Source organism: Emys orbicularis, chromosome 12 (genome assembly GCF_028017835.1).
Source record: "Emys orbicularis isolate rEmyOrb1 chromosome 12, rEmyOrb1.hap1, whole genome shotgun sequence".
In the NCBI taxonomy this organism is placed as follows: Eukaryota; Metazoa; Chordata; order Testudines; family Emydidae; genus Emys; species Emys orbicularis.
In genome coordinates this window covers 37,629,009-37,643,470 of record NC_088694.1, presented here as the reverse complement: position 1 = coordinate 37,643,470, position 14,462 = coordinate 37,629,009, and the positions used below count along the sequence as shown (strand labels likewise).

Here is a 14,462-nt window from a genome sequence, read left to right as displayed (position 1 = left end):
TTAGGCCAAACAAGCCCAGCTCCTTCCATCCCCTCCTCCAGGGTGGGCTCTCCGCACCCCCCACATCCCTGCCCCGCTCCAGTCTGAATCCCTCTGTCTGGCACATGGGGTGAGGTCCCTGCTGGAACCTGGGAAAAGCAGCTCCCAAAGAGGGACGGGAGGAGCTCACTCAGGTCTCAGCCCTGGTCTCACAGGCTGGGCAGGCGGAGGGCTGCGTCCCATGTCCCCAGGAGGCCTGGCCCCAGGAGTGTGTGGGAGCCCCAAAGCTAGGGACAGTGGCTGGGCTTGGCCCCAACCCGGCTGGCTCAGAAGCACGTGAGGTCCGGCCTTTGAGTCTGCATGGGACAGCCTGGGGCCTGCCACTGGGGCTGGGTCAGGTGGAACCGGGCCGGGGTCGCTGCCTGCAGAGACCCAGCCAGGGGGTAGCAAATGGAGAGACCAAGCTCTGCAGAAAGCCCAGGGGAGCACATAGAGGCCTGGGAAGGGGATGTGGCTTCAGCATGGCATCACCCTATCTGTGGACCATGCCTCGCCCCATGGGCGGCCTTCGCCCCAGCATATTGAGTGGGGTATAGAATCATAGAAACATAGGGCTGGAAGGGACCTCAAGAAGTCATGAAGTCCAGCCCCTGCACGGAGGCAGGATGAAGCAAACCTACATCATCCCTGACAGCTGTTTGTACAACTTCTTCTTAAAAACCTCCAATGATGGGGATTCCGCAACCTCCCTTGGAAACCTGTTCCAGAGCTTAACTACCCCGAGAGTTAGAAAGTATTTCCTAATAAATAACCTGAATCTCCCTTGTTGCAGATTAAGCCCATTACTTCTTGTCCAGGCCTTCACAGATTTACAGACTGGTATCAGGTCCTCCCCTCTCATCTTTTCTCCAGATTAACATGCCCAGTTTTTTTAACCTGCCCTCACAATTTATCCACAGCTTTCCTAAAGTGTGCTGTAGAGGAGGGCAGAAGAAATGATCCATCAGTCCCGTCTGGCCGTTATTTCTCTGGCTGTACGAACATCCCTGCAGCAGCGAGATAAACACCTTTCCACCTTCACAGCGTTTCCTTCTCTTTCTTCAGGGCAATGCTGTTAAACAGATTCTGCCTCCTAATGTGGAACAAATGCCGCGAGGTTTGCTCACTGTTTGGGAGGCAGGAGCCCTAAGTGCTGTCAGTTACACTGCGTGTTATTGCACTGCTAGGTCCGATGGACCCCAGCTGGAGCCCTGGCCCCATTGACTCCAGCAGAGCTCCGGCCGATTGACTCCAGCCGGGGATCTGGCCCACTGGCTTGGGCGGAGGGGGATGGGGCCTGGGTCCTTTCCCCTCTAAGGGGTTCTGGCTCTGATCCAGCCACAGGCAGGGGACTGGCTGGTTCAGGGGGTGGTTGAGAATCACAGACATTGGTCTCCCAGCCTGATCAAGGGCTTTCTCAGAAACATTGCTCTCACAGACCCCGCGATGCAGGGGTGTCTCTGATCTGAGACATCCGCCAGGCCCTGCTCACGCTAGTTGTGAGAGACGCTTGAGAAAGACCAAAGGGCCGAGTTCCCATCTGCAGCTGAGATGAGACAGGGTTAACCACAGCCTCCACCAACACAGCACCTAGCTGGGGAGGGGCAGGGAACAGTTGAGACTCTAGTATTAGCATGTAACTCTCCTCCCCCGGCTCAGTTCCAGATGTGTCCACATGTGCCCAGATGTGCCTGTTGCCAGAGGCTGCAGGGCTCCAGGTGCTGAGTGTCTCCAGATGTTGCCCAGCTGTGGTGAGGATGTGACTGAGCCAGGCCTGCCCTTTCCCCTGCCAGCTTAGCAGTGCCTCCAGAGAGCTACCCAGCAGCTGAGTCTGACCCTGAGGTTTCCTGTCCCCAGCTGTGGCTATAAGACCCCCAGGGCTGAGTCAGACGCACCTTCTCTGATCCGGTGCTGACAATGCTGCTGCTGCTGCTCCTGCTTCCTGCAGCCGTCCTCTTGCCACTCAGGGCTCAAGCTGGTGAGTACTGGGGGTCATGGTGACCCCAGCCGCATGGGGAGCTCATCAGGGCGTCCCCAGTCCAGGCACAGCTGTTCCCCAGAAGGGTGAGGTCCCCTGAGGTCAGGCTTCTTCCCTGGCACTCAAAGCACGGGAGCCCCACAGGCTATGAAGGTCACCACATGGCCCTGGGGCGTGGTGAAGACTGGCCATCCATGCTGGGTGCAGGAGGAGTGGGAGCAGCTGGGGAAGGGGGAGGAGGATCCTTTATCTGGGGCCAGCAGGGGGACACAAGAACGGCCATACTGGGTCAAACCTAAGGTCCATTTAGCCCAGTATCCTGTCTTCTGACAATGTCCAGTGCTAGGTGCCCCAGAGGGAATGAACATAACAGGTCATCATCAAGTGATCCATCCCCTGTCACCCATTCCCAGCTCCTGGCAAACAGAGGCTAGGGACACCATCCCTGCCAATCCTGGCTAATAGCCATTGATGGACCTATCCTCCATTAATTTGTTTAGTTGTTTTTTGAACCCTGTTCTAGTCTTGGCCTTCACAACATCCTCTGCAAGGAGTTCCACAAGTTGACTGTGCAGTGTGTGAAAAAATACTTCCTTTGCTTTGTTTTAAACCTGGTGCCTATTAATTTCATTTGGTGGCCCCTAGTTCTTGTGTTATGAGAAGGAGTAAATAACACTTCCTTATTTACTTTCTCCACACCAGTCATGATTTTATAGACCTCAATCGTATCCCCCCTTAGTTGTCGCTTTTCCAAACCGAAAAGTCCCAGTCTTATTAATCTCTACTCATATGGAAGCCGTTCCATACCCCTAATCATTTTTGTTGCCCTTTTCTGACCCTTTTCCAATTGCAATATATCTTTTTTGAGAGCGGGCGACTAGCTCTGCACACAGTATTCAAGATGTAGGCTTACCATGGTTTTATATAGAGGAAATATGATATTTCTCTCTTATTGTCTATCCCTTTCTTAATGGTTCCCAACATTCAGTTATCTGGGACCTGATTGGCATCACTGCAGAGCTGCCCAAAGAAGTTGGGTGTGAGGGGTACCCGCCGTGGGCCGAGGGCACATCTGCTCCTACAGGGCAGGGTCACTCAGCCACCATGACAAACATATTGGCCCCTAGCATGTGAGATGCCTTGGAGATCCATCCCCATACGCACCCCATCTGTCTGTCATATAGACACACAGACAGGTGTGTATCTATCCATCCGCAAAGACACCCGTATGTCTGTCTGTCTGTTTGTCTCTCTCTCTCTATCACAGAATATAACCCTGTGTCCACTATTGTAGTAATCTCTGTACACAGCACGCCTTGTGAGGTATCATTTGAAAACGCATAATTTGCTGCTCATTATTGTCCTAGTTAAATATGTGTGGTAACATTGAAGTGAAGTTATAAGATTCCACTCTCTGGTGTTACTAAAACATGTGGCCAAACTAGAGAGAAAGCCTGGTGTAAACAAGACTGATGGGCCATCAGCTGCTAAGTGGCCGTTCTTTGGCAGGAAAGTGGGCAGGGGCAAAAAAAATCTACATCTTAGGAAAGAAAAAGCCTGGAGTTCCCGTCCACAGAGACGGCCTGTCACCTTGTTCCCAGCTCCCCTCTCTCTGTGTCCCTCCATTGACTGCATGAGAAGGGACAAAGGAAGCAGCCATTAAACAGAAGGGGTCCTGGCCTAAGAAGTCTGGCCGGTAATAGTATTGAGAGCACATGGTGAGAAAACCTTTGCTTGAATTTAACCCAGTTTCTTAAGTTAGGCACCAATTGCGTTTGAGCTTTGTTGTTCTTGTAACCATTCCTGACCTTTATGCCTCATGACTCAGACTCCCTTGAAATGTCTCTCTGGGTAGTTAATGAACTTGGTTTATTGTTTTATCTGATCCAGTATGTTGGAACTGAAGTGTCTGAGAAACTCCACTTGGGGCATCGGGATTTGTGCATGTCACTTATATTAATAAAATGACAGACTTGATATCATTGGTACTGTCCAGGCGGTACAGGGCATTTCTGGGGGGAAATCTCAGACTAGGGCTGCGTTGGGGTCACCCTGCAGCATACCCATGGCTGGCAAGAGACAAGGTGTGGCTGTCTGGCTGGCAGCAGCACACAGAGACACAGCTGGGAATGACTTAAACCTGGAGGCTGTTTGTGAGGATCCAGACTGGAGGCTGTCAGAAGCAAGGCATTGCAAAGGGTACCCCGCTTAGAGGGTAGGGGTGACACAGCTACTCATTGGTCTGGATTGCACACAGGGTATGTCACACTCCCCCCACACCTGGCTTCATCTCCCTCGCTGGCATGCACTAAGGGTGTATGACACAGGGCTCAGCAGGTCTGATTGTGTCCAGCAGAGGGCAGCGGGGACTCAGCCTGGTCATGGCAATCCAAACCCCCTTCTCCACTAACTCTTGCTGGGGTGGGGGTTGCTCTTTCAGGGTGGATCATCGGTGGGACCGTATCCTCACCACACTCCAGACCCTACATGGCCTACCTGGAGGTGAGCATGGGCCCGGTGAATACACAGACGTGCGGAGGGCTGTTGGTGAAGAAGGACTTTGTCCTGACGGCTGCTCACTGCAGCTGTATTGCAGGGTAAGCGGGGACAGGGAATGAGACCCAGGCCTGTGGGGTGGCACCCCGGGCGACCCTAGACCTCTCAGTTCCCAGATTTCAGGGAGGAGAGATCAGGATAGGGACTGGGAACAGGGTGGCAGTGCAGGGCCCTCTCCGCTAGGGGGCCCCACGGCTCCCAGCCCCAGTGGGGAAAGACTGGGGTACCCAGGTATCCAGGACAGCAATAAAGGGCCCTCACCCCTAGGGGGCCCCAAAACTCCCAACTCAAGTGGGGAGAGGCTCGGACAGCGACTGGGACCCAGGTATCCAGGAGGGCAGTGTAGGCCCCTCACCCGTAGGGGGCCCCACAGCTCTGAGCTGCCAAGCTGGGAGAGACTGAGACAGGGAAAGGAACCCAGGCATCCCCGCAGCTCCCAGCCGGGTCAGTCTCCTTCCTCCTTAGTGGCACTTTATTCCCCATTTATCAGCAACATCACAGTCATCCTCGGAGCCCACAATGTCCACGAGCCGGAGGAAACCCAGCAGCGCCTGCGTGTGCGACGCATCATCCCCCACCCAGAATTCACCAGGGACCCCTTCACCCACGACCTCCTGCTTCTGCAGGTACCGGGAGCCCCACCCTGGGTTTGATGCAGACAGCTGCAATGCGAGGGTGCCCCTCTGGGGACGCTGAGTGTCACCCACACTGACAGGACAGGGGCTGTATTCTGCACAGCAGCGACTCTGGAAGGGACTTCGGGGTCATGGGGAAACCAGCCCAGCACAAGGCTGGAGCTAAGGGGGCAGATGCCGTCCTTGGGTGTGTAAACCGAGGGATAGCAAGTAGGAGCAGGGAGGTGGGGTCCCCTCAGGATACAGCCGTGGGGAGACCATGACTGGAGCCTGTGGCCAGCTCTGGCGTCCACACCTCACACAGCACGTTGGCAAATTGGAAGGAGCTCCAAGAACGATCCGGGATCTGGAGACACGGCCTGGCAGGTAGAGCTCCAAGGAGATCGATCTTCTGAGGTTACTGTAGGGGAGAAGAGGACTCGACGCCAGGCTGTAGGACTCTGTAGGGCTTTCTGAGGGTAGGGGGTTCTTCATCCTCGCTGTCCTAGGCAGGACTAGACCGGCTGACCAAGGGCTGATGCCGGACAAATTTGGGCTAGAAATCTGGCTCAGGTTTGTATCGGGAGGGAAATAACCATTGGAACAACTGAGCTAGAGATGTGATGGATTCTCCATCCCTTGGAGTCCTTACGCTGAGGTGGGACATCTCTTCCTATTAGCCTCGCCTTAGCTCAAGCAGATAGTATGGGCTGGATATTCCTCCAGTTCCTCCCTCTTTGTGCCGCTAGTCCAGGTGCGTAGCTTCCTACCAGCCGACCTTTCCGGTTCAGTCCCTCGCGGGATCACTTCCAGTCCCCGCTATCCCCTGGGCTGCTCCTACCATCCCCTGCTGCATCTCCTCCACGCTGCTGTTCCCTCTCCAGTCCTAGCTCCTCCCTCTCGTGGCCCCCACAGGCTTCTCTGCCTGAGCTGGAGGGGTAGCTGGTCCCCAGACTAAATCCGTCCTGGGTGTCCCGGAGTGCGTCCTAAGGGGAGGTTTTCACACTTATGCCCCAGCCAAGCAGCCGGGCTGATCCCAAACCCTTTCTCTCCCCCCGGAGTAGCTGGAGAAGAAGGTGGAGGTGACGAAGGAGGTGAAGCCGCTCGGGTTGCCCTCGGCTCATTCCACCCCGAAAGCAGAGGAGAAGTGCCTGGTAGCCGGATGGGGTCTCACTAGCCCGAATGCCTTTATGCCCCCTAGTACCCTGCATGAAGTGCAAGTGCAGGTGCTGGATGAGGACACGTGCACCATGTTTTATCCTGGCTACGAGCACGCCAGCATGCTGTGTGCAGGGAGGCCCTTCCAGAGGGGATCGGCTTACATGGTAAATATCCATCCCACGCTCCTGAGCCCGCCAGTCCCTGCCCTGGGGCCGGACGGGAGATGGGGCCCCCTAGAAGGGAAAGGCCCCATCCCATTCCCCACCCCCTGAGCCAGCCAGTCCCTGCCCTGGAGGCAGATGGGAGTCAGAGCTACTTAGAGGGTACAGGACCAGTGTCCCATTCCCAGACCCCCTGAGCCAGCCAGCTACCGCCCTGGAGCTGGATTGGAGCCAGATGCCCCTAGAGAAGACAGGACCAGTGTCCCATTCCACACCCCCTTGAGTCCGCCAGTCCCTGCCGTTGGGCCGGATGGGAGCCAGGGCCCCCTAGAGAAGACAGGACCCGTGTCCCATTCCCCACCCCTGAGCCAGCCAGTGCCCTGCCCTGGGGCTGGATCAGAGATAGTGCCCCCTAGAGGGGATAGGCCCCATGTCCCATTCCTCCTTCTGGTCAGTCTCAGCCTTTTCTTTCCTGTCACATTACCACAAGTATTTTGCGGACTGATTTATCCTCTAACACTCCTCGTTTCTCTCTTGTGTTTGAAGGGGGATTCCGGGGGTCCCCTGGTGTGTAACGGGGTACCCCAGGGCATTGTTTCCTATGGACGAGTGGACGGTTCTCCACCTGCGATATACACACGGCTTACTAAATTCGTCCCGTGGATTAGGCGACAGATGCGCTTGTTCCAGCAGTAATTAAGACACACACCAAGAGAGAAGGACATTGCCCGTGGACCTCACGTCCCTGTTTGAAACAGAGTTGTCCAAATAGCCTTCCTGAGGGTTTTACACTGCTGCCCATTACCGTAGTATCTAGGCGCTATATTATTAATGTTAAACAGGAAAGTGGCCGTGGCTGCCTTCCAGCAGGTCTCTGATATATTGATAGGCTTGGAAGGATTTGATTTTTATTGGCAAATGTCGGCAAACATCAATTTCGCTGCTCACACACAAACCGATGGAAAAATACTTCCATTGAAAGTAATAGAAATTTACATGTAGGCAAAGTAAGGAAAATGCTGCTTGAGAATGGCTCAGTTTGATTTCAGGATATGTACTTTGCATATTTTGACATGTGATGTTGACCATTTGTGTTTTAACCATTATAAAGCGTTGACTTTGTGAATCTAAACATCTACTGTCATGCAATAATTATTGTCTGGCAGCCCCCCATTGTCTGTCATCCCCACAATTTCCTGCAACTGTGACAATTTAAATTAATAAAAATTGAAAAAAAATGTTTAAAATAAACATAGTTATTATCTGCTGAAACACTAAACAAATACAAATGGAATTTTGCCAAACCTACCTGTGGACAATCACAGGCCTGGTTGAAGTCAATGGATGCACAAAGCAATCTTATTTCAGCCTCAGTGGAAGGAGCAATTAAATGCCGCTTTATGTAGTGATTGCTGGAAACAATAGAAGCCACTGCCGAAGGCCTTGGGCTGCACAGCAAGGCCTGAGAAGCACTAAATCAGGGAGAATAAGAGGGGGTTTCCCAGTGACTGATTGCAAACACAACAGCTGGGCGATTGATTGGTTGCAGCTGTATGTATGAGAGACAGAAAGCAGAAGACAGCCAGAGAAGTCATGGTGAGCGTGAGCCTGGGAGAAAGCCAAGAGAGACAGAGCTCCTTCACGCATAGGAGCAGGGCCGGCTCCAGGGTTTTGGCCGCCCCAAGTAGCCAAAAAAAAAAAAAAAAAGCCACGATCGCGATCTGCTGCAGCAATTCGGCGGGCAGTCCTTCGCTCCGAGCGGGAGTGAGGGACCGTCCGCCGAATTGCCGCCGAATAGCTGGACCTGCCACCCCTCTCCGGAGTGGCCGCTGTCGTGGTCAAAGACCCCCACGCAGTCATTTTAGTTCAAAGACTCATAGCCTGAGGCCAGTTTATTGACATACAAACCAGTGCGCACTGGGGTGTGGTCCGGAGACCAACACACCCAGCGACAGCTTACAAGCTGTTTTTATTCCATTAAACCACAAGCAGGGTACAAACAATACGTCATGAGTTAAGAAATTGGGGACCAATTATAAGCTGGGCATGGGGTGAACACGAGCTCGGGGGCAAATCACAGGCTGGGTTTGGGGTGATCACGAGCTAGGGTGTTGGGGTTGGGGTCAGTCCTCTCACCCCCCTCCCTACCCTCTGACCTAATTTCCGAGGAGTGGGTGTTTGTTTGGGTAGAAGGGCGCTTGGTGGTTTCCGCGGGGGTGGTACTCGGCCCTAGTTTTGGTACATTTCTTAAGACTTGAACTATGTCATTTTCCGGGGGATTTCAGCAAAGGCTTAAGGGGGGGGCTAGTTTGCAGACAGCTGGAATCACGGAATAGGTCATAGATCATGCAAAGGAGAAATTGCATGAGTCAGTTTGCATTTAGCTAAAGTTACCTATTGCTTCACACAAGCGGTTATTATATTTCATTAGCCATGAACATATTTCACCAGTGCTGCTGGGGGGGGGGGGTCATTCCCTCCTCTGTTGGTACTTTTGACTGGGCATAGCCTCACAAACTGATTTTTGGTTCAGGCTTTTAGGCCTACCCCATTACCCACGAAAGTCCTCAGTATGGCAGATTTCTAGGGGAGATGTTTCAGGGTCTTCAGGCCCAGGATCTTGGTTATCGGAAAGAAGGCCACCCTGCTCTATTTCCCCACACCGCCCCAAGCACCTGCTTGCCAAGCTGGTTCCTGGAGCCGGCCCTGCATAGGAGGCAGGAAAGGCAGGAGCAAAGCAACTGTCAGCTGCTGTTTGTTCCTACTGTGTTCAGGGAAACAGGACGGTGTGGACATTCTTAGTAATTAAACAGGATTGAACAAAAGAACAGAGCTGACTCATATCATCCCTCCCTCTCCTCATGGCAGCTAGGCGAGGCCTCAAATATTGTCTAACTGCTCCGGCCAAAGGGGCTGATAATAACCTGATTTGGGACTATTACCCCATGCAAAACCGCCTCAAATATCACTGAGCTCTAAACATTGTTAACCCCAAGCAGGAGCCATACCCCCAAAAAACATGAAATTGGTTTAAAACACAGCAGATTTTTTTTTTTAAGGACAACTATTTATAGAACCTTTTAGGGATCACGTTTTCCAGATTTTTCTCTGCAAACACGAGGCCTATAAACTTCTGTTTTGGAGATCAAAGATGATATTTTCTTAGAATCACATGACTTGAGAAGCTGGGGCTTTAAGAAGAACACCAAATAGCATGAAACTCACCATAAAACCACAAGAACGAGCAATACTGTCCCTTATGAGAAAGTTCTCTACAATGTAATAGGGCTGACATCAATGAGACAATATAGAAATTACTCATGAAGCCTATAGAATAGTTTAGAGAATGATCTCTGGGCTGTAAAGATTTTATTTTATCCCTTGGGATTGTGGAAAATGTTACATTCTAGCAAGTGGTTCAAAAATCCACTGTTGTCACTCAGGAAGTTTTTTACATTGAATTACCTTGCTTTTTTGGTAGGTTGGTTGGGTGTTGCAAACTCTTGCAATTTGATCACAAATCTCTGGTGAGTTGTTTCTAAAGGATCCTGCTTCTGGAGTCATGTGTTTTTCATTTTACAAATAAGTTTCTAGCCCTTGTGCTTGAAAATGGGACCTTTGCAGGCTCAGAAAAAAACCTGAAGGCTAAGAAAAAGAACCCAATATTTATTTGCTTATTTAAAATCTCATTTTTTTTTTTTGGATCTGACTCATGAGTTTTGAACAATTGGGTCTGGCCCTGCTAAAATTCTCCGTTATTATTTATTAGGTATATTATGGTCATGCATAGGAACCCCAGTCATGGCCCAGGACCCCATTATGCCAGGCGCTGTATGTTATTTATTAGGTGTATTATGGTAGCACCTGGGAGCCCCGGTCCTGGCCCCAGAGCCCATTGGGCTGGGTGGGCTCACTGGGCGACAGGAAGCCAGGAAACATGCGAGAACCTACATGGCCTATTTGACACTAAAAAGATGGAGGAAAAGGAAATTCCATTGTGCAGAGCACCTGATCCGGGAGGACTTTGTCCTGACGGCTCATTGCGATGGCTCATAAGAAATGCTCACTGATCTTCATAGGGAGAGATCAGAAAGGGAACCCAGATGTCCTAGGGGTCACCAGAGTGTGGGGGGAGGGACTGGGATGGTCGGAGCTGGTGCCCCAAAGGGACAGGCCTCCCTCCCAACCAGCCAGTCCCCCACCTGGGGCTGGATCTGGGCCCGTGCCCACCAGAAGGAAAAGGCCCTGGGTCCCATTCCCCAACCCCGCTGCCAGCAAAGACAGGTGCATCCAGAGTGGCTGGAGCCCAGTGACTGATTTCCTCCTGCCTGGATGGCAGCGTTTACCCCAAGTGTCCAGGAGGGAATTAAAGATGCCCGGGGAAGGTATTTCATGGAGCCGGGTATGGATCCCAGCGGACACCAGCCGGCAGGTGATATTAAGAGGGGAAGAGGGTGGCGGGTGGGGAGATCCTCTTCAAGCCCCTGGACCACAGAGCTCAGCTCTTACAGTGAGGCGCTCGCGCGGGCGAGAACAGACGGACGGACGGTCTCTGCAGCAGCTGGATGGTGTAGACGTGTTCCCACTATCCGTAGTCCAGATGGTGGGTCCCGCCCTGTGCCCTACCTCGGGGCTGGGTGCTCTCCTGCTGGCTGGCGTTGGGGATGCTCTGCCCATGATCTCCCTGCAAAGGGCTGGGGGTCAGGTTGGCCAGAGGGGCAGCGTGGGGGGAGTGTTCCCCCCTCCATCTCCAGCCCTTCCTGGAACCTGCAAGGACCCCCCCAGCCTGCCCCCCTCTGCTCGGGGAGATGGCAGGTGCCTGGGGGCTCCAGCTCCATGTCCCACTCTGACCCTCGCTCGCAGTGAGCTGTTGTCAGGGTGAGACCTTGCTGCTCAGGAACCCCGCACAGAGCGAGACGACCCGTCTGTGTCCCGATGGGCCTGGAGGGGGCCAGGTTCCCGTCCCAGGGGTGCAGAAGGAGGGAGAGCTGCTGGGGTGCACAGCCTTCACCTCCTGCCCCAGGCCCCAGGCCCCACTTGGCTGGGCTTCTCCCAGTCACGCTGCCTGGACAGTGCCCTTCTCCAGCCCCCTGCAGCCCTTAGTGCCAGGGCTGTGGAGCATGGGCTCCGCTCCCCATGAGCCCCAATTCTCCCCCCCACCCCCATGCTCCCCAGCCCAAGCGCCAGGGGGCAGGAAAAAGGCCCTGGGAGCAGGGAAAGGAGCAGTTGGGGCAACACCTGTCTGGGGAACGGGCCCCTGGGTTAGCGCCTCAGCAGCTGCTGGCAAGAAATGGGAGGTGCCACGGCAACTCCAAAACCTCAACCTCACGTCCACACTCACCCACAGGGAGGCCAGGGCCTGGCTGGCTGGAAGGTCCCCTGGTGTGACCTGCTGGGGAGCAGCTCTGGGCTCGGAGTCCTCTCCACCCACAGTGCTGGGCACTCCTGGGCCCTCCTGTTTCTGGGGCAGGGCCCGCTGGTTGTGGTGCACGTGGGAGCTGTGCACCTCTGGAACTGTGCACATCTGCAGTTGTGCACCTCTGGAACTCTGCACCCCTGGAGCTGTGCACATCTGCAATCATCCGCCTCTGGAACTCTGCACCCCTGGAGCTGTGCACATCTGCAGCCATGCGTGCATGCCTGGAGCTGACTTGGAACAAGCCTGTGCTCTGCATCTTGCCAGCCCATGAGCGCAACGGGCATCTCCACTGCCCTGGCATCTTGCCCGTCTAGCGGTTAATGTGGCTAAGGCTAATTCATCTCAGACCCAGGGGACGGAGGCACCACAGGGGCCAAAACCCTGCACTAACCTGGATGGTGTTTACACCCCAGCTGACTTTGGCCCCATCGCCTTCATGTCTCTCATCCTCTGGTACCCGGTAGTAGTTGGCTCAATGGCTTTAGTGTTGGTCGAATGGTTCCAAGCAGACAACAGCCACATCTGGGGGGACTTCAAAGCATGGTTGATATGACCCAGCATTGTCCATCCCCAGACCCGCTGTGACAGAACGGACCCCGGTGTCCGCAGCCCCCATGCTACTGTAATAATCCTTATACGCAGGATGCCTGGCGAGATATCGTCTGAAAACGCGGAATTTGCCCCCAACGCCGGCCAGCAGGAGGGCACCCGGCAGCGGGGCAGATCCCCCACCTGGGCTGCAGGCAGCGGGGACACGTCTACACCATCCCACTGCTGCAGAGACCATCCGTCCATCTGCTCTCGCCGGTACGAGCTTCTCACTGTAGTAGCTGAGCTCTGTGGTCCGGGATCCAGATGCGGCTCCATGAAATACCATCCCTGGGCATCTTTAATTCCCATCTGTGCCTTGTCACCCAGGCAGGGGAGACCCTGCAGCTCACAGGTTAAACGCTGCCATCCCAGCTGCCACTAGCCGGGGTGGGGGCGGTAAATCAGTCACTGGGCTCCAGCTACTGTGTATGCACCTGCAGTTGCTGGCAGCGGGGTTGGGGACTGGGTCATGGGACCTTTCCCCTCTAGGGGACGCTGGCTTCCATCCAGCCCCAGGGCTGGGAACTGGCTGGCTCACAGGGGTGGGGAATGGGCATGGGGCCTTTCCCCTCTGGTGGGCATGGGCCCTGATCTGGCCCCCATGCTGGGGCTGGCTGGCTCAGCAAGATCAGAGCATGGGAACAAAAGCTCAGTTAATACTGCAGCCCCTCTGTGCAAAGCCCCAGGCTGTGCATGCCATAGCCCCAGCTGTGCATCATCCCAGCTGTACATGAGCCAGACTCCTCCCCCCTCCCCCCCCGAGAATGATAGATGGGCTTAAAAATTAGGAGTTTTTTTTTAAAAAATAATAATCGTGTGGCTCTTTTTCCCTGCAAAAGAAAAGGAAAAGCACTTGTTGTCAGATGGGATGTAACAGCGCCATCTCCTGGGGATTCCCTGCACGCAGCATCACCACAGGGCAATACACACTGTCACCTTCAGACCCACCCCTTGCAGGATACTAGTGGGCATGGCTAAGCAAACGCCTCTCCCCCGTGCGGTGCTGCCCAGGGCTGCCAGCCTGCGGCAGAGGATGGGCTCCATAGGCAGGTTCAGCTCTGCCCTCTGGCCCAACTGTCCCGGAGCAGAAACTCAGCACGTCCTCCTAGGCGTCTCTGCAGCCAGTCATCTGGGACAGCAGCACCTCCTTACATTCCCCCTGGCTGCTGCTTCAGAGGGAGTCACACACGCTGCGCTCTCTCCCTCTGAGCCCGTCGGCCCTAGGAAAGTCCTTCAAGCCAGTCAGGGCCAGGAGGTTGGACGAACTCACCAGGCGGGGCTGGTACCTAACTGCAGCAGGCTGAGACGTTGGCTCTAATTGTCTTGTCCTATTGGGGACAGGGCTGCTAACCCTCCGGGATTGTCCTGGAGACACCAGGAATTACAGATTAATCTTTAATTAAAGATCATGTCATGGGAGGAATCCTCAAGGAATACCTCTGACCGAACTCAGTGACCCTAACTGCGGATGGCGATGGCTGCGGCACATGCGCATTCGCTGCTCGCTTCGCTCAGGCTGGCTGATATCGTGGGCTCCCAGGCTGACGTGTTTTACGTGGCTTTTTTTTGGGTTCTAACCCCACCTCTAGGAGGGGAGTGGAGTACAGAACCATAGACACATGGGGCTGGAACTGGAAGGGATTTTTTGAGGTCATCAAGGATCAAGTAAAACTAGATCGTACCAGACAGGGGTTTGTCCAACTGGTTTGTTCTTAGAAACCTCCCATGATGGGGATTCCACAACCTCCCTTGGAAGCCTGTTCCAGAGCTTCACTCCCTTTACTTTTCCCCCATATCTAACCTGAATCTCCCGGGCTGCAGACTAAGCCCATTACTTCTTGTCCTACCTTCAGTGGACATGGAGAACAATTGATCCCCGTCCTCTTCATAACAGCCCTTAGCATATTAGAAGACTGTTCTCAGGCTCCCCCCTCTGTCTTCTTTTCTCAAGACTAAACCTGCCC

At 54.1% G+C, this 14,462-nt stretch overlaps 1 protein-coding gene across 1 annotated transcript; it reads left to right on the top strand.

Moving 5' to 3' along the window:
- The first annotated feature begins 1,935 nt into the window (after window positions 1–1,935).
- Window positions 1,936–7,184, top strand: LOC135886533 (mast cell protease 1A-like). The gene is made up of 5 exons (XM_065414274.1): window positions 1,936–1,996; window positions 4,437–4,593; window positions 5,043–5,178; window positions 6,231–6,491; window positions 7,035–7,184. Exons 1-5 carry the CDS (start codon window positions 1,936–1,938, stop codon window positions 7,182–7,184), a joined length of 765 nt encoding a protein of 254 aa, XP_065270346.1.
- The last annotated feature ends 7,278 nt before the right edge of the window (window positions 7,185–14,462 follow it).

What these genes read in the sequence shown, in the direction of transcription:
- LOC135886533 (XM_065414274.1), top strand. Translation starts at nt 1,936, where the DNA reads ATGCTGCTGCTGCTGCTCCTGCTTCCTGCAGCCGTCCTCTTGCCACTC. An exon ending in CACTGCAGCTGTATTGCAGG is followed by an intron (nt 4,594 to 5,042) that starts GTAAGCGGGGAC and finishes CCCATTTATCAG; the next exon opens with CAACATCACAGTCATCCTCG. An exon ending in ACGACCTCCTGCTTCTGCAG is followed by an intron (nt 5,179 to 6,230) that starts GTACCGGGAGCC and finishes CCCCCGGAGTAG; the next exon opens with CTGGAGAAGAAGGTGGAGGT.